General features: G+C 51.6%; 1 protein-coding gene across 1 annotated transcript in view; it reads right to left on the reverse strand.

Annotated features, from left to right (window-relative positions):
• ccdc178 (coiled-coil domain containing 178) overlaps positions 1 to 24,912 on the reverse strand; it is a 723,212-nt gene that overhangs the window by 475,008 nt on the left and 223,292 nt on the right. The window contains exon 9 of the mRNA XM_085993953.1: positions 24,270 to 24,412. Coding sequence (XP_085850079.1) covers positions 24,270 to 24,412 — 143 coding nt within the window. The remainder of the gene's footprint in view (positions 1 to 24,269; positions 24,413 to 24,912) is intronic.

Genomic DNA, 24,912 nt, shown 5'->3' on the forward strand with positions numbered 1-24,912 from the left:
TTGTGTGCAGTTTTCGTCGCCTTATCTGAGGAAGGATGTTCTTGCCATGGAGGGTGTGCAGCGAAGATTCACCAGGCTGATACCTGGGATGGCAGGAATGATGTATGAGGAGAGATTGGGTTGATTGGGATTATACTTGCTGGAGTTTAGAAGAATGAGAGGGGATCTCATTGAAACTTATAAAATTCTAACAGGACTAGACAGACTAGATGCAGGAAGGATGTTCCCGATGGCCAGGGAGTCCAGACCCAGGGGTCACAGTCAAAGGATAAGGGGTAAGCCATTTAGGACAGAGATGAGGAGGAATTTCTTCACCCAGAGAGTGGTGAACCTGTGGAATTCTCTACCACAGAAGGCAGTAGAGGCCAATTCATTAAATATATTCAAGAAGGAGTTAGATATATTTCTTAAGGCTAAAGGGATCAAGGGATATGGAGAGAAGGCAGGGACAGGGTACTGAATTCGAATGATCAGCCATGATCTCATTGAATGGCGGAGCAGGCTCGAGGGGCCGAATGGCCTACTCCTGCTCCTATCTTCTATGTTTCTATGTTTCACTGATTTCACTCCTAAATGGCCCAGCTCTAATTTTAAAGATCTCAATCAAATTTGTGTTGTCTGTAAACTTGGATATACAACTCGCTATACCATCACCCAAGTCATTAATTAATATACATATGGTGACTAGCTGAAGCCAGGTACAGATCCCTGGGGAACACCACTTGTCACAGCCCACCAATTAGAGAACCTTTATCCCTACTCTCTGTCTCCAACCTCCCAAATGTCACAAGGTTACCTCCAATTCCATGCGCTTTCATTTTTGATAATATCTTGTGTGTAACCTTATCAAATGCCTTCGCCCACCCCAAACAAGGTCATCTGTATTAGTGAGGATATGGCCAAGAAGAGGGTCTCCCAGGGCAGGGGTTTTCTCATCACTGGCCTAGCAATCCGTTGGGTGGTGGTATGCCTAGTGAAACAAGGTATACCGGCATCCTGACCATGGGATCCACCTGGCATCCCAACCACCCCAGAAACAGGCACCATTTAGACAAATTATTGACCTCCCTGACTGGTTGATGCCTGAGATGCACCTTTAGTGGTAATATTAATATTGGCCCAGAACTTCGGGTCTCCACGGGTGAGTACGCATGGGGTACTCACCCGTAAGCCCAATGGAAGTGCCGGTTTGCTGCATGCACTGCGCATGCGCGGGAAACCGGCACTTCCGTTCCACTGAAAGCAGCGGTTAAGAGGTCGAACGTGTGCGCGGGAGAGGTTGCGCGTGCGCATCGAACTTATGTTTTTTTTGCAGGTTTTCCCGGGAAGGCAAGTCTCCAGAAGTTAGACATTTAAAAAGCAGTCGCAAGGCCTGCTTTTTACAAGGTAAGCGGTGAATTAATTAAAATTAAAACATTTTTTCCACAGGTTTATTATTTTAAAATACTTTAAAGAAAGTTAAGTTTATTTTAAGCCCCGTTAGAAAATAAAATTTATTGTTTAAAATAGTTATTTCATGTAATTTATAGTTAATTTAAAAAATGTGATTTAAAAAAAAAATTATTTGAAGATTTAGTGATGTTTTGGGGCTTGTAGTATTTCTAAGTTTGACAGCACTTCCTGTCAAACTTATGAATGAAGCATTCCCTGCTCCGATTGGCTCCCCATGGCCCACGTGATCCCAGGGGACGCATTGAACTAACTGCGCCCCTGGCATATGCAAGCACTGAGCGCCGGCAGTTGGAGCAGGCCCAGGATCGGAATTCCACGGGGGCCCACAGCTCAACGGCCGGAGCGCTAGGTAAGTGCAGGTCGGGGGCTTACACCCGCGGGAAGCCCCCGACCCGAATTTCTGGGCCAATATCACATTCCTTGTTAGCCATGCCTCAATGCTGCCACTCTTGCCCCGGAGTCAGAAGGTTGTGGGTTCAAGCCCCATTCTAGGGACTTGAGGACATAATCCAGGCTGACACTGCAGTTCAGTACTGAGACAGAGCTGCACTGTTGGAGATGCCATCTTTCAGATGAGACATTAAACCAAGGCTGAAGTAGCATACAGTGGGTAAGTCATGAAAATGGGAAAATCAGAGGAATAGCCGTCTCTTTCAAGATTTTGTTTGTCCGAGGACAATTCTTTCCAACCATAGCAGATATTCGTTTCCAGATCTTGCTTAAACTTTTGACAACACTTGCAGCCTGTAGTAATATTTTTTGCCTGCAGTCACCAATCATAGCCAAATACCAGGAGTGTATTCTTTGCAATAAATTAAAAATTTGAATTCAGAATTAGACATTCACAATTGAACAAAATGGTCCAGAAAAATAACAAAACTGCCTTAAAGACCTAGGGAACTAAATTGGATAGCCCCCAAAATCGGGCTCGGGGATCATGATGTGCAATTAACCCGCGCCCTTTCGATGTAATGCAGGCAGCATGGCATCTTCGTGCTGCCTGGTCATTTACATGATTTCTGCATGCAGCCAGCGCTAACTGTACTGTTGATTGGTGGCAGGCATCAGCAGGGGGCCCAAAACCAATACTTGCTAGCACTACTTAAAGTACGACTGTGTGGCTGTTCATGGTTCCAACACCATCATCAAGTTTGCGGATGATGCCATGGTAGTAGGCCAGATCACCAACAACGATGAGTCAGCCTACAGGGAGGAGGTCCAGCATCTCGTGAAGTGGTGCGCCGATAACAACCTGGCCCTTAACATCAAGAAAACGAAAGAAATCATTGTGGACTTCAGGAAGTCTAAAGGCGGAAGTCACACCCCCATCCCCATCAATGGGGCTGTGATGGAAAGGGTGGACAGCTTTAAGTTCCTCGGAGTCCACATCACGGAAGACCTCTCCTGGTCCCTCAATACCTCCTCTCTGGTGAAGAAGGCCCAGCAGTGCCTATATTTCCTAAGGAGGCTGAAGGGATGTAACCTGTCACCCCTGATCCTCTCTAACTTTTACCGCTGCACAATAGAGAGCATCCTGACGAACTGTATCACTGTATGGTATGGCAGCTGTAGCTACTATGACCGGAAAGCCCTGCAGCGGGTAGTCAAAACTGCCCAACGCATTACCGGCACCCGGCTACCGACCATAGAGCACATATACCAGAAACGCTGTTTACGGAGGTCACGGTCCATCATCAAAGACCCTACCCACCCCAGCCACAGTCTGTTCGCCCTCCTGCCATCTGGGAGACGCTACAGATGCATTCGCACCCGTACGACCAGATTTAGGAACAGCTTCTTTCCCAGGGCTGTCATCCTACTGAACTCCACAAATAAACTCTAAAGCCTGCACATCTGCCAATGCACTTTATTATGGTTATGTTTATGTTAATGTATTACAAGCCAAATGTATGTTGAATGTTTAAATGTCTTAATCTAAATGTACACTCTCGGGAGCCTACATTTCGTTGTACTGCACTTGTGCACTAACAATGACAATAAAAGTTGATTTGTTTGTTTTGTTTGTTTGTGGCTGGAGCAGGTGCTGGTTGTCCTGTGTGAGCTGAATCTGACCTGGGAAAGACAGAGAACAGCTGAATATGGGAGAGAGCGGGCACCCAGGTTTTCTGACGCTGCACTGGAGGTCTTGGTGGAGGAGGTGGAAATGAGGAGTGCCGTCCTGTATCCCTAGGCCCTCCAGATACACGGTGAAAAGGCAGTGGGAGCTGATAGCCGCAAGGTCAATGCCAGGAGTCTAGCCCCGAGGACCTGGATGCAGTACCACAAGAAGTTTAATTACCTCACATGAGTGGTCAAGGTCAGTGATTGCATCTTCAAATGCCATTTCCTACCAACTGCACCACTAGCCTCAGCTACTGCTCAAATCACCACACACCCATTACTCACCTACCAGAAATCACCATCAATCAGGATTTATACCTAACATGCATATGCGTCACCTCACCCTCACACACTTAGCACTGTTGCAAGACTCACACCCACATTTCACAGCTTTCACACACTGCCAACTATTCAACCATGACAGCCACATCACCCAAACATATTGCACGACACTCACTGACACACTTTTCTCTCACTTGCAGGAGAAGGTGGCAAACAACCGAAGGCATCCAGAACTAACCGGAGGGGGAGAGGCTCACCTGCATGTTCTAACCCCCATGGAGGAGACGGTGCTGGCCATTATTGTAAGTGCCATTGCTGAGGCCATGGATAGTGTTGAGGCTGAAACCATTAAAGATGACGGTATCCTCATACCTAATCCTCGTCACATCCCACTTCCTCCTCATCCCACAATTTCTTCTGACTTACAAGCTGCAGATGGTGTAAGCATGCACCTCTTACTTTTCCCCCCTCCCCTCACCATAACCTTACCCTTGTGCCTTTTTCCTTTCAGATACCCAAGAAGTGGAATCCATTGTTAAGGAAGTGGTATCAAGTCACTTAGAATATCATAACATGATTAGGCAGAGTCAACATGGTTTTATGAAAGGGAAATCATGTTTGACAAATTTATTAGAGTTTTTTGAGGATGTAACTAGCAGGGTAGATAAAGGGGAACCAGTGGATGTAGTATATTTGGGTTTCCAAAAGACATTCGATAAGGTGCCACATAAAAGGTTATTACACAAGATTAGGGCTTATGGGGTTGGGGGTAATATAGTAGCATGGATAGAGGATTGGTTAATGGACAGAAAACAGAGAGTAGGGATAAACAGATCAAAATCAGGTTGGCAGGCTGTAACTAGTGCAGTGCCGCAAGGAACAGTGTTGGGGCCTCAGCTATTTACAATGTATATTAATGACCTAGATGAAGGGACCAAGTATAATGTATCCAAGTTTGCTGATGATACAAAGTTGGGTGGGACAGTAAGCTGTGAGGAGAACACAAAGGCCTAGAAATTAGGTTTGCCTCCGCCAGGGCTTTTGCGCCCGAAATTTTGCGCCCGCGATAATTGCCGCTGCGCCCGCCAAAAATTCAGCTGCCCCGCGCCCAGACGGCTGCGGGCGCTAATGGAGGGTTTCAGCGCCTCGCTATGGGCGCTGAATGCAGGTTTGCGGCGCTAATCCCCCGCTGCGGCACCCGATGCGGTGCGGCAGGCTGGGATACTGCAGGCCTCCTCCTTCTGTTAAGGAGGAGCTGCCTGCAGCCGACCGCTGACCGGTCGATTCGCCCGACAAATGAGCCCGGCACCTCGGAGAAGTGCCGGGCTCGCGGGCCACACACATCAGTGCCGCGGGGGGGTGGTGGAGGAGTCCAGGGAGGGAGGTGCGGGCAGGCGGCCGCCGGGAAAGCGGCCGGCCGCCGCTCCACCTTAATGCGCCAGCGCTACGTGCTGCAACATCCCGTTGAACAATCGTTGGTTGCGGCTGCCACAGGCGAGGCGGCCGCAACTGAATTTGGGCGTCCGGCCGCGTTACCACGGCAACCGGGACGCTGCGCACACCGATGACGTCATCGGTGCCGGCGCAGCGCTACCGGCTAACGCCGATGGTAGGGCCCAACGCAATTTCGATCGCGGCTATAATTCCGGCGCAAGGCCCTCTAACGCCTCTAATTGGGCGCTAACCCCACCGAATTTCTAGGCCAAAGAGTCTGCAAAGGGATATAAATAGACTAAGGCCTAGAAATTCAGTTTTGCCAGTTTTGGGGCGCTAACGTTAGCGCCCGCCCGACTTTAGCGCCCGCCCCAAAGTTGCGCCCCCTTCGCCGAAATTCAGTTGCTTCGCCCTAAGAGGTTGCTGGAGCGCTAAAAGAGGCGTTACACGACTATCTTTAGGCGCTAAGCCGGCGGTGCAGAGGGATAGCGCCGAGGCGGGGCGCGGTCATTTTTTGATTGACAGCAGACCCCGTGGCGCCGGCCAGCTCTTAAAGGGGGAAGGGACGATTTGGTCTGCTGCCACGCCCTGCACACTGCAGCTTTCAAACTAGGACTCAACACTGCTGCTGAGGCCAAGGAGCCATGGCAACGCATGATAAGGCCCGTGAGCGTGCCCTGCGCTTCTCAGAGCGTGATCTGGATATCATGCTGACAGCATTGGAGAAGAGGCGCAGGATCTTGTTCCCAGACAATGGCAGGAATCCCACCCACTGCGTCTACACCAAAGCCTGGAGGGAGATCACCACCAGGGTGTCGTCCTACGGCGATGCCCCCAGGGACAAGGTGCAATGTCGGAAGAAATACAATGACCTGACCAGGATTGTCAGGGTGAGTACCCTTTCCACTCTCCTCCTCATTCTTGCATGTACACCTGACATGATGGGCAAAGGGACCTGAAAGGCCTAATGGGCAGCCCTCAGCCAGCAGCTTTGGGACAGTCATGAGCATCAATTGCACATTCTGCACTTTACACACTGGCCAAGCTATTCCACCATGAGAGGCAGTGCACACTAGATCAGGGCTACACTCTGGTCAAGCTATTCCACCATGAGAGGCAGTGCACACTAGATCAGGGCTACACTCTGGCCAAGCTATTCCACCATGGGAGGCAGTGCACACTACGTCACAGCTACACACCGTACTTAGAGCCCGTCCTTTCTCTTGCAGGCTAAACTTGCGAATAATCGCAAGCGCCGCGACATCACCGGGGGAGGCCACGCCAAGTTCCAGAAGCTCACTCCCCTGGAGGAGCGCGTGAGTGGCCTCATGGGAGGCCACGTGATTGTGCCCAGAGCGTGCGGAGAAGCCGACCCTCCGCTGCCCGGCAATGGTAAGGACCTCATCTTTTGGCCCTCTCTCATCACACTTGCGCATCCGAGCTACCTCCTTTGCCACTGTGCCACCAATGCGCTGAATGCCACCAGTCATGACTCCCTTGCTGACGCCCTCTCCTCACTCTGAAGCTACTCTTGTGCCTTCCTGCTTTCAGCTGGTGACGAAGAGCTCCCTGAAGCAGCCAGTGACAGCCCCTCCGAACAGGAGGAGGAGGAGGAGGAGGAGGAAGAGCAACCCGGACCATCAGGGGAGGACTCAGGTCCCGCAGCAGAGGGCGAAGTGTTGGATACGTCTTCCCTGGACGAGAGCCTGGAGCAACTTTCGGAGGGGAGTGCAGCTGCTGGGACCAGTGGCGTCCAGCCACCCAGGAGGGCTGCGGGTGGGCCGCGGCCTTCCCCCCAGAGGGGGGAAGGATCGGAGGGGAGTGCAGTTGCTGCGGACCTTCGGCGCCAGCAACGTGCCAAGGGTCACCTAGCTCGGACCCCTACTCCCCAGCGGGAGAGTCCCGCCTCCAGTCCAGCCACCTTCACCTCGGAGGAGGTGCGCCAGCTGGACCAAATGGCCGAGGATTTGGACCGCTGCCACACAGAGCTCATGCAGGTGGTGGGACGGATGCCTGAGGCCATCGAGTCGCTGGCGACCAGTGTGCGGGAGTTTGGGGCATCAAATGCCGAGAGTGGCCGGATGATGATGGAGGTAGTGGAACGGATGCCTCCGGCGATGGAGTCGCTGGCTGATGCCGTCAAGTCAGTGGCGGATGTGATGCGGGCGCAGACCAGGGCAACAGGGGCACTCACTGCTGCCACACGCGCTGCCTCAGCCAGGCATCGCCAGGACACCCGCCGCGCTGCAGCAGCACAGCGATCCGCCCTTCGGCTGATTGGTGCGGATCGTGCAGTGCGTGCCCGGGCGAGTGCCAGCGTGCGACATCACCAGCCAGCGCCTCCAATACGCCAGCTTGCCCACATTGCGCCATCCGTCGCCGCCACTCCCCCAGTGGAGCGTCAACGGCAAGCGGCTGGAGCTGATGGTGGCCATGCACATGTGCGCCAATCAACAGCCGGCCCCTCGAGGCCCAAAGCCCGTGTAGGCCGCCCCCCAAGGCCATCTGGCGGAAGGACATCTGACCCTCAGGCGCCTTCCCCCAGCCTCGCAGCAGCCACTGGGCAGAGCTTGCGGAGGAGCAGCAGGCCGGGCAGGGGCGCCAAATGGCTGGACAAGGTCTCGCCCTCGCGGGCCACTAAGTAGAGGGTGTGGCCAGCTTTCATTTTATATGGCGGTGGACATCTTTATTTTGCCCATGGTTGTTTTGTTTATGGGTATGTTTTTTGCGTTAAGGCCGAGGTTGAGGCCTGGTTTGTTCAAATGTGGAGTTACTCCTCCCCAGGTTGTGGGAGTGAGTCATTTGTTGCACTTTTTGTGGGGGCCGTTGATTGTTTTTGGGATTCATGTGGGAAGGGGTTTCATTTTTGTCAAATATAAATTTATCTTTATTCAGACAGTGTCCATGGTTGTTCTTGTTAGTCTTTGTTGCCTTCGCCGGCTGAGGGCTTGCGGAGCGACTGCATTCATCTTGCTTCATGGCCACAAGGCATTCCCTGACAGGGGGCTTAGAAGTTACGTTCAATAAGCTGGCGACGGACGGCCCTTGGACCTTGTCGCTTCCTCCTGGGAACGTACTCCTCCTCCTGCTCCTCCTCCTGAGGTGGTGGTCCAACGTCAGGTGGCAGTGCCTGAATCCTGCGGAGAGCCAGGTTGTGTAGCATGCAGCAAACTACGACAAATTGGGAGACCCGTTGCGGCGAATACTGCAGAGATCCGCCGGAACGATCAAGGCAGCGGAACCGCTGCTTGAGGACCCCAATAGTTTGCTCGATGATGTTTCTGCTCCTTTGATGGCTCTCGTTGTATGCCTCTTCAGCAGGGGTCCTGGGCGCGCGGAGCGGGGTCATGAGCCAGGTACACAAAGGATAGCCTTTGTCCCCGAGTAGCCATCCTCTTGGGGGAGGCTGTGCCTCGAACATGCCATGCACAGTACTCTGCCGCAGGATAAAGGCATCGTGGCAGCTGCCTGGAAAGCAGGCATTGACAGCCAGGATGCGCTGCTTGTGGTCACACACCAGCTGCACATTGAGAGAATGGTAGCCCTTCCGGTTGCGATACTGCTTGCCATGCTCCAGAGGTGCCCGCAAAGCCACATGCGTACAGTCAATGGCGTCCTGCACCAAGGGGAAGGCCGCGAGTCTAGCAAATCCCACTGCATGCTGATGCTGGCTCTCCAGGGCCATGGGGAAGGAGATGAATTGGCGTCTCCTTCTGAAAAGGGCATCGGTCACCTGGCGGATGCAGCGATGCACGTTGAACTGGGATATGTTCGCTATGTCCCCAACAGTGGATTGGAAGGAGCCGGTGGCATAGAAGTTCAATGCCACCGTCACCTTCACTTCCACCGACAGAGACGTCCTGCACCTGAGCTTTGGACGCAGATCTCTGCGAAGCAGGTGGCAGATCTCTGCAACCACCTCCTTTCGGAATCTCAGCCTTCTTACACATCGCACGCCACTCATGGTGAGGTAGGAGCGCTGCTGGCGGTATACCCTGACTGGGTAAGGCCTATGTTGCCGACGCCTGTTGCCCCCTCTGCCTCTAGCCAGGGCTGCCCCTCTGACCCCGCGTTTGCGAGCCCTACGCACATGGCGCTGAAACTCCGCGTTGGCACCCCATGCAGCCCCCATCAAATGCTGGCAAACAGTCAAATTTCCAACAGGGCACTTGCAGCACTTTGGCCTGAGTCCAAAAATACCTGAGCTATTGCTGCACGAAACCAGTTAGCTCTCCTCCTTGTTGTGTGTCCAGAAATCCGTTGCACAACAGTGTTTGCTGCAAAATGGCTGCCCTTTATACTGCAGGGTACGTGCCCTTTAATTTGCGCTCCCCGGGGCCCGCGTCGGCTGTGTTGCATTCCATTTTACAAACGCTCTGGCCGCCAGCCGCACAATGGGGCGGTCTGACTGAAGTTTGGAATCGGGGCGCGCAAAGGGCGTTGCACGAGGATGTGACTTCATTTTCTGCGCGCGCAGCCGGGCGGGCGCTAAACTTTACGCCGGCGCTAAGGGTCCACTTAATTTGGGGCGAGGCGCAAACTGCGCTGCGCCCGGGCGCTACACGCATAGCGCCCGAAATTCACTTCTCTTAAGGCGCTAACTGCTGGCGCAACCAACTGAATTTCTAGGCCTAAGTGTGTGGGCATTAAGGTGGCAGATGGAGTATAATGTAGGGAAATGTGTGGTTATTTACTTTGGTAGGGAGAATAGAAAAACAGATTATTTTTTAAATGGTGAGATACTTTCAAATGTTGGTGTTCAGAGAGATTTGAGTGTCCTTGTGCAAGAAACACAGAAAGCTAGCATGCAGGTACAGCAAGCAATAAGGAAGGCAAATGACATGTTGGCCTTTATTGCAAGGGAGTTGGAGTATAAGAGTAAGGAAGTCTTGCTACAATTGTACAGGGCCTTGGTGAGACCACACCTGGAGTACTATGCACAGTTTTGGTCTCCTTATCTAAGGAAGGATATACTTGCATTGGAGGCGGTGCAATGGAGGTTCACTAGATTGATTCCTGGGATGAGAGGGCTGTCCTATGATGAGGGATTATATAGAATGGGCCTATACTCTCTGGAGTTTAGAAGAATGAGAGGTGATCTCATTGAAACATACAAGATTCTGAAGGGGATTGACAGGGTAGATGCTGAGAGGTTGTTTCCCCTGGCTGGAGTGTTTAGAACTAGGGACATAGGCCTAGAAATTGGGTATAGCCCCGCCAGCTCGTTTGCGCCGAAAATTTTGCACTGACCGCGGAGCCAGTTGCGCCCGTCCCATATTCACTTTTGCACCCCAAGGCGGAACCGGGCGCTGTTCCAGGGTGTGCCCGCCCCCGCTTGGGGCGCTGAAAGTGAATTTCAGCGCTCCCAGTGCCGCTGCGCCACCCGATGCGGTGCGGCAGGCTGCTGTACTGCAGGCCTCCTCCTTCTCTTAAGGAGGAGGTGCCTGCAACGGCCGGAGCCCCGATCGCGAGTGCCGGCAAAAGAGCCCGGCACAACGGAGAAGTGCCGGGCTCCACGGAAACCAGCCGGCAATGCCGCGGGGGGGGGGGTGGAGGAGGCCGGGGAAGAAGGTGCGGGCAGGCGGCCGCCGAAAAAGCGGCCGGCCGCACCTCCACCTTAAAGCGCCCCGCTAAGGCTGCAGTAAGGACCCGGTCTCCCGATGTTGTTAGCGGCCGCCACGGAAGAGGCGGCCGCTACTGAAGATGGGGGTTGGGGCGGTAGCGGGGCGGAACCAGGGCACTGCGCACGCCGATGACGTCATCGGTGCCGGTGCAGCGCTACCGGCTACCGCCGCCATTACCGCGGCCCTCAAAATCAGCGCTACCACCCCTACTGGCACAGAAGCCCTCTTTGGGCTGTAACTGGGCGCAAAGCCCACCGAATTTCTAGGCCATAGTCTCAGAATAAGGGGTAGGCCAGTTAAGACCGAGATGAGGAGGAATTTCTTCACTCAGAGGGTTGTGAATCTTTGGAATTCTCTGCCCCAGAGGGATGTGCATGCTGAGTCTTTGAATATATCCAAGGCTGAGATAGATAGATTTTTGTACTCTAGGGGAATCAAGGGATATGGAAATTGGGCGGAAAAGTGGAGTTGAGGTCAATGATCAGCCATGATCTTATTGAATGGTGGAGCAGGCTCGAGGGGCCGTATGGCCTACTCCTGCTCTTATTTCTTATGTTCTTATGTTAAGTGCAACCTGGCCAAGCAATGGAGGAACACCAAGAAGAAAGTGATTCTCCATCTTCATGAAGAATTCGATCTAATTATGCACGCTTCTTTAATTTCCCTTTTAATGCCATCCCCAACCTCCGCCTTACTGTTTGGAGGTCTATATACCACTCCCACTAACATTTTTTCCCCCTTAGTATTCCTCAATTCTACCCATACAGATTCCACATCATCAGAGCTAATATCCGTCATTACCATTGTGTTAATCCCTTCTTTAACCAGTAATGCTACCCCACCTCCCTTTCCTTTTTGCCTATCTTTCCTGAATATCGAATACCCCTGAATCAGGGGAATTTATAATGGGGAACAAAGAAATGGCAGACCAACTAAATACATATTTTGGTTCTGTCTTCACAAAGGAGGACACAAATAGCCTCCCAGAGATGTCGGGGAACATAGGGTCTGATGAAAGGGTGGAACTGAAAGAAATCAGTATTTGTAGGGAAATGGTGTTAGGAAAATTGATGGGACCGAAGGCCGATAAATCCCCAGGGCCTGATAATCTACATCCCAGGGTATTTAAGGAAGTGGCCCTAGAAATAGTAGATGCATTGCTGGTCATCTTCCAGAACTCGATAGACTCTGGAACAGTACCCATGGATTGGAGGGTAGCTAATGTTACCCCACTATTCAAAAAAAGGTGGTAGAGAAAAAGCGGGGAATTATAGACCGGTAAGCCTGACATCGGTCGTGGGGAAAATGCTGGAGTCCATTATAAAAGATGTAATAGCAGAGCACTTGGAAAGCAGTGACAGGAATGGGCAAAGTCAACATGGATTTACAAAAGGTAAATCATGCTTGACTAATCTACTGGAATTTTTTGAGGATGTAACTGGTAAAATAGATAAGGGAGAACCAGTGGATGTGGTGTATTTGGACTTTCAGAAGGCTTTCGATAAGGTCCCACATAAGAGATTAGCGTGCAAAATTAAGGCACATGGGATTGGGGGCAAGGTATTGACTTGGATAGAGAACTGGTTGGCGGACAGAAAGCAAAGAGTTAGAATAAACGGGTCATTTTCCGAGTGGCAGGCAGTGACTAGTGGGGTACCGCAAGGATCGGTCCTAGGACCCCAGCTGTTCACGATATTTATTAATGATCTGGACGAGGGAATTGCATGTAATATCTCCAAATTTGCAGACGACGCAAAGCTGGGTGGGAGGGTGCTGTGAGGAGGATGTCGTGAAACTCCAGTACGATTTGGACAGGTTGGGTGATTGGGCAGAAACATGGCAAATGCACTATAATGTGGATAAATGTGAGGTTATCCACTTTGGTGGCAAAAACAGGAAGGCAGATTATTATTTGAATGGCAATAGATTGGGAGAAGGGGAAGTGCAAAGAGACCTGGGTGTTCTTGTGCACCAATCGCTGAAGGTAAGCATGCAGGTGCAGCAGACGGTTAAGAAGGCAAATGGTATGTTGGCCTTCGTAGCAAGAGGGTTCGAGTACAGGAACAAGGATGTCTTGCTACAGTTGTACAGGGTCTTGGTGAGACCGCACCTTGAGTATTGTGTGCAGTTTTGGTCGCCTTACCTGAGGAAGGACGTTCTTGCCATGGAGGGAGTGCAGCAAAGATTCACCAGGCTGATACCTGGGATGGCAGGAATGACGTATGAGGAGAGATTGTGTCGATTGGGCTTATGCTCACTGGAGTTTAGAAGATTGAGAGGGGATCTCATCGAAACCTATAAAATTCTGTCAGGCCTGGACAGACTAGATGCAGGAAGGATGTTTCTGATGGCCGGGGAGTCCAGAACCAGGGGTCATAGTCTAAGGATAAGGGATAAGCCATTTAGGACTGAAATGAGGAGGAATTTCTTCACCCAGAGAGTGGTGAACCTGTGGAATTCTCTGCCACAGAGGGCGGTGGAGGCCAGTTCATTAAATATATTCAAGAAAGAGTTGGATATATTTCTTAAGGCTAAAGGGATCAAGGGATATGGGGAGAAGGCAGGGACAGGGTACTGAATTTGGATGATCAGCCAAGATCTCATTGAATGGCGGAGCAGGCTCGAGGGGCCGAATGGCCTACTCCTGCTCCTATCTTCTATGTTTCTATGATGAAGACACATCGTCAGTTCATTTCACACTTGAAGCCACCAGCTCAGATACTGACACTGCGTACCTTTGAGGGTAGATTAGAAGCGGGATCTGCACGTGGTGAGAAACTGGACACAAGTGTGATGCAGACAGGGCAGGGGGCAAGTGTAGCACACGTGCCAGCTAGCTGGAGGGTGAGGTTGCAATGAGTTCTGCTGCAGAGGTCTCAGATGTGGCCTTCGATGGGGCAGGCTACAGAAGAAGGCTGGTGGGTATACACAACAAAGTGTTTGGTGCATTGGGAAGCCTGCCAGAAAGCCTGCATTCAATGTCAAGGAGCATGGAGGAGTCCGGCTCCAACTTGGCACAGGGGTTTATACACAGCTTGGAGCCCATCCTTTCCAGCATGGAAGACGTGGCCAACTCCATGAACACACTTATGGACCCAATCATGATGCAGCATCTGATGGCCGATGTCTCAGCTTCCACTGCAACACAAGCAGCTTCCACCAAAAGTCTGAGTGCTGCAGTGAAAGCTCGGACTGAAGTGATGCAAGGTCAGCTTGTTGCCATGCAAGCTCAGACTGCTGCCAGCATGGCTGCAGATACCTGTGATCAAAAGGGGCATGCAGGGTGCCACAGCAGTCCAACAATCTATCCTCCAACAGATTACTAGAATTGCTGAGGTGCCGCCCCGGGGGAGTGGCAGTGGCTCTGTGGAACAAGAACCTGCTGTCCGCTCTCAGGATGACAGCATTCCTACTCCCACCACTGCCAGTCCACCAGTGCCCTTACTGCTGCCTGTCAGCCAGCCAGCCCAGACTGTTGCCGCCCATGTCAAGGTGGTGCAGTCTACAGCCAGGCCTTCTAGGTCCAGAGCTGCTGAAGGTCGTCTTCCAAGGCCATCTACAGTCTCCTCCACTGAAAGTCAGCAGCTTTCCACCAGCCATGCTGCAACCACTGGTGTACCACTGCGTAAGAGCACTAGGACAGGCAAAGGCACACGGAGGACAGGCACTAAGGGAATGCACAAGGGTGATTAATTTACAATACAATATGGTGTAGCGGTACCGCCGAGTGTCTCTTACTTACTGTACATAATTCCCTTTAACTATGTTTGTATAGAGTTTGCATGTACGGGGTGTTGCCCCTTTAAGAACGTGTACGGGGCATTGCCCCTTTAAGAACGCGACCTAACGCGATGACGTCATGGCGCACATCACGTGACCTCCCTAAGCGCAGGCAAATGCGATGACGTCACGTCGCACATAACGTGACCGCCCAAGCGCGGGAAAACGCGATGACGTCACGACGCAATCCACGGGACTGCCGAGTCAGTCCTCGTGGCGTCCCCATTCGGGTAAGACCTGTTCCACGGCTCTCCTGCATCGATCCTTGTTCTTTTCTGTACTTCGTCAAATCCTTCATTAAAGACCTGTTGGATTGTTTCTCCTGAGTCGACCTCAATTATTTGGTTAGGAATACGCCTATTCCTACATTGGTGACCCCGTCTCCGTGAATGTTTTTCACAGAGGAAGCGCACAGCCTGAACCCCGTCTCTGTGAACGTTTTCACAGAAGAACGGCACGACGAACAACAACCGACGAACAACAACCGACGAACACCAATTCCTACATTGGTGACCCCGAGTTTCGTGAACATTTTTCACGAAAGAAGCGCAGCCGGACTCCGATTTTTGTGAACGATTTTCACAAAAGAAGCACGCCATGGAAGCACCAGCCGTTTCGCTGTCGCTACCGCAATTCAGGGAGCAACAACCGCCCTCGTGCTTTATTCTGGTAGAAGCCCCGTTCGCCCAGTGCATCATCGAGGCGGCGCAGACCACATACCTGTATACGGTCTCCGTACTCGACTGCTCTACCGCCGCTCGGATCGTCCGCCTCCTCGACATCTCCCAATGGAACAGCAAATATGAAACCCCTCCAAGCGCGGGTTCTGCAGGTTTTCGGGCCCACAAGATCGGAGCGCGCCCCGGCGGAGATGCCACGAGGACTCAGTCCTCGCAAACCACCCCTTGCAACCCACGAGGCCTCACCCCTCGCAACCCACGAGGACTCGCCCCTCGCAATCCACGAGGATTCGCTCCTCGCAACCCATGAGGACCCACCCCTCGCAAACCACGAGGATTCCTCCCTCACAAACCACGAGGATTCGCCCCTCGCAAACCACGAGGACCCATCCCCCGCCGACGCCGCACCAGCCCGTCAGCCTGCTGGTCTCTTTCTTCTACCACACTTTTCAGCGCGAAGGCGAAGCGTTGCCACCCTCCCGGCAGTTTTCCCCCTAAATCAACAACAACTAGAAGCATTGCCGCACTCCCGGCAGTTTTCCCCCTAAATCAATAACAACTGGAAGCGTTGCCGCCCTCCCGGCAGTTTTCCCCCTAAATCAACAACAACTAGAAGCGTTGCCGCCCTCCCGGCAGTTTTCCCTCTAAATCAACAACAACTGGAAGCGTTGCCGCCCTCTCTACAGTTTTCCCCTCAACAAAAGCAAACATCTACTGACACTGCGACCATCGAGGACGGGTCCAACGGGCATTCCACGGCCGCGATCGGCCACGCGAAAATTGCTGTCATCACCGATCACTGATCAACGCAGCAACGGTTCACTCTCTTCTGTGTTACCATAGCAGCACTACGGCACGCACCGTTCCGTGCGTTCCCGACTGCCGAAGAGTTTGCTCGCCTGTCGGTGAGTTCACCGACTTGCCAAGACCCACATTTATTTCCTCCTGGATCGCCCGTTCGGTGTTCCTGCAGATTTCGTCAGACTGGGGACCTTCTTCCAACAATAACAGAACCATGGTCCGCGTCTGCCCAACCTGCCAGTCACTATGACGCGGCCAGCTGTTTTGCCCCGGCGCCCGCTTCGAACCACGGGCTGCAGAGGTCACACGCTTCCACGGTCTTTCACAGGGCTGAATATGTTTTATTCACCCTTACACACATCGGGATCCGCTCAAGACCCCATCTACCGGACCACATATTTGGACCTCGCATGCCAAGTCGAGATAGCACGACCGCCGAGACCACCGACCACCCATCGTCGTTACGGCAGCCCAAGTACGACCGCCCGCCTGACCACCAGCTACCCATCGTCGTTATGGCAGGCCAAGGACGACCGCCCGCCCGCCAGACCGCCAGCCACTCAACAGTCTCCGTCTCGAGACTACAGGAGTCGTTCGGACAGGCTAGTTGGGCCATCTCATCGTTTGACGTTGTCCGTTAAAGCGAATTCTGGGGGGGCGTATGTAGCGGTACCACCGAGTGTCTCTTACTTACTGTACATAATTCCCTTTAACTATGTTTGTATAGAGTTTGCATGTACGGGGCATTGCCCCTTTAAGAACGTGTACGGGGCGTTGCCCCTTTAAGAACGCGGCCTAACGCGATGACATCACGGCGCACATCACTTGACCGCCCTAAGCGCGGGCAAACGCAATGACGTCACGGCGCACATCACGTGATCGCTCCAAGCGCGGGCAAACGCGATGACATCACATCGCACATCACGTGACCGCCCCAAGCGCGGGAAAATGCGATGACATCACGACGCAATCCACGGGACTGCCGAGTCAGTCCTCGTGGCGTCCCCGTTCGGGTAAGACCTGTTCCACGGCTCTCCTGCATCGATCCTTGTTGTTTTCTGTACTTCGTCAAATCCTTCATTTAAGACCTGTTGGATTGTTTCTTCTGAGTCGACCTCAATTATTTGGTTAGGAATACACCTATTCCTACATTGACATGATTTCATTGATAAATTTAGTTTGGAATGTTTAATTTGTGTTGGCTTTTATTTTTGCATTGTGGCCAAGAGGAAAATGTGATGGTCAGAGACAGAGGGAAGGTAAAGAATGTGGGACTGTTGGTGAATGAGGAATTGGGGATGCGGTTACTGGTAAATCACTCGAATTAGTTCTTCACGTACAGTCCAGGCAGAAAGGGACTGTCTAGGTTGCCACTTCCCTTCCTCTTCCTCCTCTTTCACCTCCTCCTCTTCCATGTCCTCCTCTTCCTCCTCCTCCTTGTGCTCCTGCTCCTCAGCTTCTCGCCTGATAGCTGCTGGCAAGGGCTGTGTCCTCATGATGGCAAGGTTGCGCAGCATGCCATATACCACCACGAATCTTGAGACACGCTCTACTGAGTACTGCAGAGCTCCTTCAGAGTGGTCCAGGCAGCAGAATCGTTGCTTCAGTGTGCCAATGGTCAGCTCTATCACATTTTTTGTAGCAGCATGGCTCTCATTGTATGCATGCTGTGCACATGTGCGCGGGTTGCGAACCGGAGCCATGAGCCATGTTGTCAGCCATTGTTTGCCGTGGTGGCTGAAGTACAGCTGGCACAGCGGACTGCTGGAGAATGAAGGCATCATGACTCCTGCCAGGAAAGCGGCATTGACCTGCATGATGCGCTGCCTACGCACCAGCTGGATGGTAAGGGTCTGGAATCCCTTTCGGCTCCGGTACATGCAGAGTTGACATACGGTGCCCGCAATGCAATGTGAATGCAGTCAATGGCACCCTGCACCATGGGGAAGCCTGCAATCCGAGCAAACCCTCGTGTTTGTTCCGCCTGCTTGTCTTTGGCAAGAAAGATTGAAATTAAGTTAGCTCTCTTTGATTAGAGAGCCTCAGTGGCCTCCCTTAGGCAACAGTGAACGACAAACTGCGAGATGTTGCTAATATCTCCAGCACAAGCCTGGAAGGCTCCAGACGCATAAAAGTTCATTGCCACGGTCACCTTCACAGCCACTGGCAATGCAGTCCTTGTCCTGCTCTGAGGTTGGAGTTGTGGCTGCAGCAGTTGTCAGATTTCAGAGAGGAGCTCCTTAGTGAACTGCAGATGTCTCAAACATTGTTCATCGCTGAGGTTCAGGTAGGAGAATTGCTTCCTGAACACTCTGTGTGGATATGGCCTCCTGCTGAAAGCCCTTCTCCCACTCTTCCTTCTCCCTCTTCTAGCAGCTTACCTGCTATATGTGGCCTCTGCTCATTCTCCCAGTCATGCTCGGTTTCAAGAAGAAGGCCTACTAGTGCACCCATGTTTGGGAGCAACTGGTCTGTGCAGAAGTCTTGAAGTCAGCAAAAGTACTTCAGCATCTGCCACACCGCTCCCTGTAGACTTTTGAAACTTGAAACAATTATGGAAAGCACCAAAAACATGTAGAATTGCAGCAACTGCTAGAAGAAATCAACTAGCAACTAACCTGTAAGTAGCTGATGATCCCTTTAAATAGAGCTGGTGGGGGGTTCTTCCTGCTGCTTAATGTGTGTTCAGTTGTGAGAGGTTAAATGAGGGCGTCAGCTGGACTGTTGAGCTCCAAAATGGCAGTGCTCTTATCAAATCTGATTGACGTCATTATCTGCCTGTTCTGCACATTTCCAGCAGACGTTCACTGCGCGCACATTAACACCTACACCAAGATAGCGTCCGGCATGCTTAGCGTCACAAGTGTGCATACGCACACGCCGTAGACACCATTTTGGAACTCTAAGGGCACTGGTAGCACCCAAAGAACGGGCACGACTAAGCCCAATTTCTCGCACTTAGTGTTTGATCCGTGATTCTGAGAGTATGATGTTTTTCAATAACCACACGGATGCTGTAACTTAACAATCAACAGGTATTTACTGGAGTAGGGTAGTCTCAAGACTGGGGTACAGAGGCATGCTCAAGGCATATATACAGGTGTGGTCACTGCCGGTACTACAGTATACAGGAGCTGTAAAAGTAGTTCTCTCTTAAAGGTACATACACTACAATTCCTCCCCTTTTAGATTAGTAGTACCCATAATATTCCTTTAATCTGGTGAGCACCTTCTCCAAGTTGGCGAGGTGATCACTGTCATTTTCGCCCGTGACCAGGATGTCGTCCAAATAACACTGGGTCCCTGGAATCCCTTGCAGGACTTGATCCATCGCCCTTTGCCAAATAGCCGGAGCCGATGCTACCCCGAACACCAGCCGGTTGTATTGATAAAGACCTTTATGAGTGTTAATCGTAAGGTATTGTTTCTAGGCTTCTTCTACCTCCATTTGCAAGTACACCTGGGCTAGATCAACTTTGATGAAGCGTTTACCTCCAGATAGCGAGGCGAAAATATCCTCAATTCGTGGAAGCAGATATTGTACCGTGTGAAGGACTGGGTTCACTGTCACCTTAAAATCCCCACAGATGCGGACCTTCTTTGGTCCCCCAGGCGTATTACTCAACGACCTCTTCATTGCAGGAATGATGGGTGTAGCCCACTCGCTCCAGTCTACTTTGGACAGTACTCATGAATGTTCCAACCCTTCCAGCTCTGCTTCGACAGCTGGTCTGATTGCATAAGGCACTGGTCTGGCCTTAAGAAACTTTGGGCTTGCATTTTCCTCAATTTTAATCGTTGCTGTTATGCCTTTTAGTGTTCCGAGTCCCTCCTGGAACACTTCTTTTGCATCAGTTAGCATTTTTGACAGTCGTCCAGGTGTGACGTCGTCATCCTTTTTGGCCTCAACCTTCAGTGCCTGTATGGAATGCCAATCTAATTGTATCTTCCGGATCCATTCACGTCCTAGCAGTGGTGGTCCTCCATCTGGCAATACATATATATCCATTTTAGGTATTTCCTGGCCTTTATATATCACTTTCACCCTCATTTTTCCTTTGGGGTAGGCTTTTTGCCCCGTGTACGTCTTCAAGACAATCTCTGTAGCTTTCAAGGGTATGTGTGAAAATAGCCGCTTGTAGTCCCTTTGGTTTATGACTGTTAGGGCTGATCCTGTGTCCAATTCCATTTTCACTTGGACTCCGTCTATCTTGAGTGTAACCCAGATAGTCTGGTGATCCTCCATTTTGGTTACCTTATATAGTTTCAGACAACCCAGCTCCTTGCTTCCGGAGTCTGTGTCACTTTTCTGTTCGTCTGAACTACTGTCCATCACCTGGTGTACCTTTTTGTACTTCTCCTGTGGAGATTTCTTACTGTTGGTTTTCTTCCCAGACCTGCAGACTCTTGCTATGTGTCCTGCTTTTCCACACTGTCTGCACACTTGGTCCTTGAACCAACAATCCTTCTGGTCATGTGTTGTTCTGCCGCAGCGATAGCACTTCCCTGTTCCATAGGACATTTCATTGGTGCCATATTCTTGCGGTCTCCGTTGTATCTCTGCAGCGCCCCTTGTGGCTGCTTCGTGTGATACTGCCATACTGAAAGCCTTGTCCAGTGTAAGATCCTTTTCTGATAGAAGCCGTTTCTGGGTTCCTTCACTTTGCATCCCACACACAAACTTGTCCCTTAACATATCTGCTAGTCCCGCTCCAAACTGGCAGTATTTCGATAGCTTGCACAGTTCCGTTAGGTACTCAGCATTGCTTTCGTCTTTGTGTTGGTTCCTTTTATGGAACTTAAATCGTTCTGCTATCAGCAGCGGTGTGGGGTTTAAGTGGTCCTGTAGGATTTCTACTATGCTTTCGAAATTCTTGTTCACAGGCTTCTCTGGGGTTATTAGGTTTCGCAGTAACCCATAAGTTTTTGCACCCATGGAATTTAACAAAACCAGTGCTTTCTTAGCATCTGGCACTTCATTCGCCCTGCAGTACACCTCAATACGTTCCACATATGTCGCCCAATCTTCGACTTCATTGTCGAACGTAGAGATACTGCCACTCTTCTGCATCCCTGGGTGTGATTTAACTGTCAAAATGGCGTCTTCCACGCTTTCCTTCCTTCCCGCGCTCGCCCTTCTTCTCCGCTGCGGCTTCTAAAAATGGCGTCTCCCGCGCTCTTCCTTCTTCTCCGTGGCTCAATGGCGTCTCCCGCGCTTTCACTTCTTCTCCCCGCAGACACTGTTCAGCCCTTGAGCCCTGGCTGTGCTCTACGCATTCTTTTTTTTTTGTGCGCCTTTCCCGTTTCCGCCGCTCAGTCCTGAACCCAGCTGTTGCTTTACCCTCTCTCTCTCCTTTTGATTTTCCTCGACGCCACTCGGTTTTCAACCCCTGGCTGCGCCCTGTGCGCTTCACCCTCTGTCTTACCCCGTCGACGCTGCTCGGCTTTCTCTCCGCCGTTGGTCGGCTGCAGCCGCCGCTGTCCGGGAAGGGTCTGCACTGTACCTGTCGTCAGTCTATTGCTGATCGTTGTGGCTGGGGAACCAAGCCCGGCTATCCACAGCCTCCCCTGTGATGTTCACGCTCTGCCGGACGACTGAGCGGTTGCTCGTGATCGGCGCCCGTGTTTCTGGCCTCGACTTTCTTCCACCGCCCTCCCAGAGCGAATCCTCGAAGGGAAATGCAGAGTTGCAGGTAGATTCGAATCGACACTCGTCGCCACTGTTAGATCCGTGATTCTGAGAGTATGATGTTTTTCAATAACCACACGGATGCTGTAACTTAACAATCAACAGGTATTTACTGGAGTAGGGTAGTCTCAAGACTGGGGTACAGAGGCATGCTCAAGGCTTATATACAGGTGTGGTCACTGCCGGTACTACAGTATACAGGAGCTGTAAAAGTAGTTCTCTCTTAAAGGTACATACACTACACTTAGCATCTTACTGGAAAATATAGAGTTGCTCAATAAAAGCACAGGCACAGTTACAGTACTGATAATGGCAAAGAAATAATTCAGCTGAAATTATAATGTTAGCATGATACAGGTGATAGAGAGTTGATCATTACAGTAACAATAATACTTCACAAAAGTTGAAATGCTCTAAAAAGCACATATATTATAGGGGTAATTTTATGAATGTATGCTCCTGCCAGGCAAGACTCCACTCTGAGAGCCACGATTATAAAATTGGTTCTGAAGTTTCTCATTTGAACGTACTCATTTAGTTAGATGCTTGTTAATTGAAGGAGACAGAAACTTATCTATATATATAAATAAAAGGATATGTCTATCTGTCTGTCTCTCTGTCTGTCTCTCTGTCTGTCTCTCTGTCTGTCTCTCTGGCCGGCTATACAATCAAAAGTTATAGAGCGTACCTACGCATATGTTATATCAAAAGAAAGCTCATCATTAGGGTAGTCTTGTAGGCGTATTTACTTTTTACTCAGACAAAAATTGTGCCGACGGTCGGACAAAAATTGTGCCGATGGTATCCAAAAAACGTTCAAAATTCCTCTCATTATCCGCTCATTTGCATCGAGTGGGGGCAGGTTCATTGTGTGTGTGGGCAGGCCATCCTACATTTGAGTGAGGTGATGATTGACCAATCCTACAGTTCAGTGACCTGACAGTTGGCCAATCGGTGTGTGTGTGGGCGGGCCTTATCATTCTGAACTGAGGTGAGTCGCCGCCATCTTGTTTCCAAACTTTTCATTTCTTTTTCCCACTTTCTGCGTGTTTCTTTTCAAATCTACATTCCAGCAAAAAAAAAGTTGCTTTTAAAACACAAATTGTTTTAAAAAAAGTTAATTAATATGTAAATCTTTTCTCTAACATCTAGAATTTTCCTACTTTCACCGGTTTTTCCAGGCCTGTAAGCCTGGGCCTCTGTTGCCCAGCCACGCCCGAGCTAGGCACCACCCGTCGCGCTCAACAAGCGGCTCGCGATCGCCGCTATCTTGTGAAGGCTGGAGGGGGCGGGCCTGAGCCGAGCGTCGCCACCGCCTTAGTAAAGGCGGGTGGGGCAGGAGTCAGCGTGCACGACTTGAGTCCGGCCGGACCTCACGCGGTAGGTTGCACGGCGGCGTCTCTCTCTCTGCTCTTCAAGCCGGCTCGGGGTGGGGGGCGGGGCTCGGGAGATCGGGGTTCGGCAGGTCGGGGCTGGGGTGGGGCGGGGGCTCATGAGATCGGGCCTCAGGAGATCGGGGGGGGGCGGGGCTCGGGAGATCGGGCCTCGGGAGATCGGCGCTCGGGAGATCGGGGCTCAGGAGATCGGGCCCCGTCGAGATCGGGCCTTAGGAGGGTGGGGGGCGGGGCTCGGGACATTCGGGGGGGCGGGGCCTCGGGACATCGGGAGATCGGGGGGGTGGGACATCGGGAGATCGGGGGGTGGGACATCGGAGATCGGGGGGTGGGGCTCGGGGACTCCCCCCCTCCTTCCCCCCTCTCCCCCTCCTTCCCCCTTCCCCCCCATCGCCGGGGAGAGGGTCTGCTGGCTCCCCCCTCCCTTTCTCCCCCCTCCTTCCCCCCCTCCCTCCCCCCTCCCCTCTCCCCCCCCTCCTCTTCCCCTCCCCTCCCCCTCCCCCCAGCCCCCTCCTCCCCCTTCCTCCCCTCCCCCCCCTCCTCCCCCACCCCCTCCCCCTCTTCCCCCCCCACCCACCTCCCCCACCTCCCCCCCTCCCTCCCTCCCACCTCCAACCCCCCTCCCTCTCACCCCCCCTCCCCCTCCTCCCCTCCCCCTCCTCCTCCCCCCCCTCCCCCTCCCCCACCTTCGCCCCTTCCCCCTCCCCCCCTTCTCCCCTTCCTTCCCCCCCTTCCCCCCTCCTTCCTTTCCCCCCTCCCCCCCTTCCCCCCAGTCGCGCTCTCTCTTCCCCCGTCGCTCTCTCTCTCTCTCTTCTTCCTACAACACATCCCCTCAAAATCCCTCGGCACCAGCCAGGCATTTCAGCTAGTTTTTTTATATGTGGATGAAGTCCTTAAAACTCTAAAACTTCTACTTTTTGAGAATTGAATTATTATCAGTAAATAATTTATCCTCACACAGTATTTTGGAATTTCAAGGTAAATATCTTTAAGATTACCAAAATATTCTTACTGGAGCTTCGTTGTTTCGCTCCCAATGGAGTCAAGTTCCACACGCATCGCCTTTTGTTGCAACTGTGTTTTAGTATTGGTATCGTTAAAGTCCTGCTGTACTGTATTAAGTTCGCAATCAACCTTGTTAAAGATTTCAGTCATCTAAAGAGCAGAGAAAAACAGTTTATGTATAATAGAATGTTAGATTAGCTACAGTAAACACAAAGTTCTTACTTTTTGACGAAAATCTAATTTGTATCTACAAATAAGACATCACATTGATACCATTGGGGGGAAAAAATCACCCAAACAAGAAATTTGCAATGTAGCACTTCCATTTTGAACAGGTGATCTTCTCTCAGTCTGTTGGCCTGGTACTGATCTATGGTCTTCAGTTCTTTAAACAGGTGAAGAAGCACTGGGGCCTAGAAATCCAATCATGCCAGAAAACGGGCACGCAGGGGGCGGGGCATGCACTGCACATGCTGTTAACGTGGTCTTAGACAGCATGCATTATTTCTACTGCCTGCTGATTATAATGATGCATGTGTGCAGTCAGCATTATTCGCGCTACTCATTGGCTGCACTCCCTCTCTACTTGCTCCTGCTCTTGTTCCCCCTTATGCACTTGTTGCTGCCAGGTGGTGGTAAAGGCTCTTCCC

The sequence above is a fragment of the Somniosus microcephalus genome, chromosome 7 (genome assembly GCF_052327205.1).
Source record: "Somniosus microcephalus isolate GS21.2 chromosome 7, FLI_Smic_1.0, whole genome shotgun sequence".
Classification (NCBI taxonomy): Eukaryota; Metazoa; Chordata; class Chondrichthyes; order Squaliformes; family Somniosidae; genus Somniosus; species Somniosus microcephalus.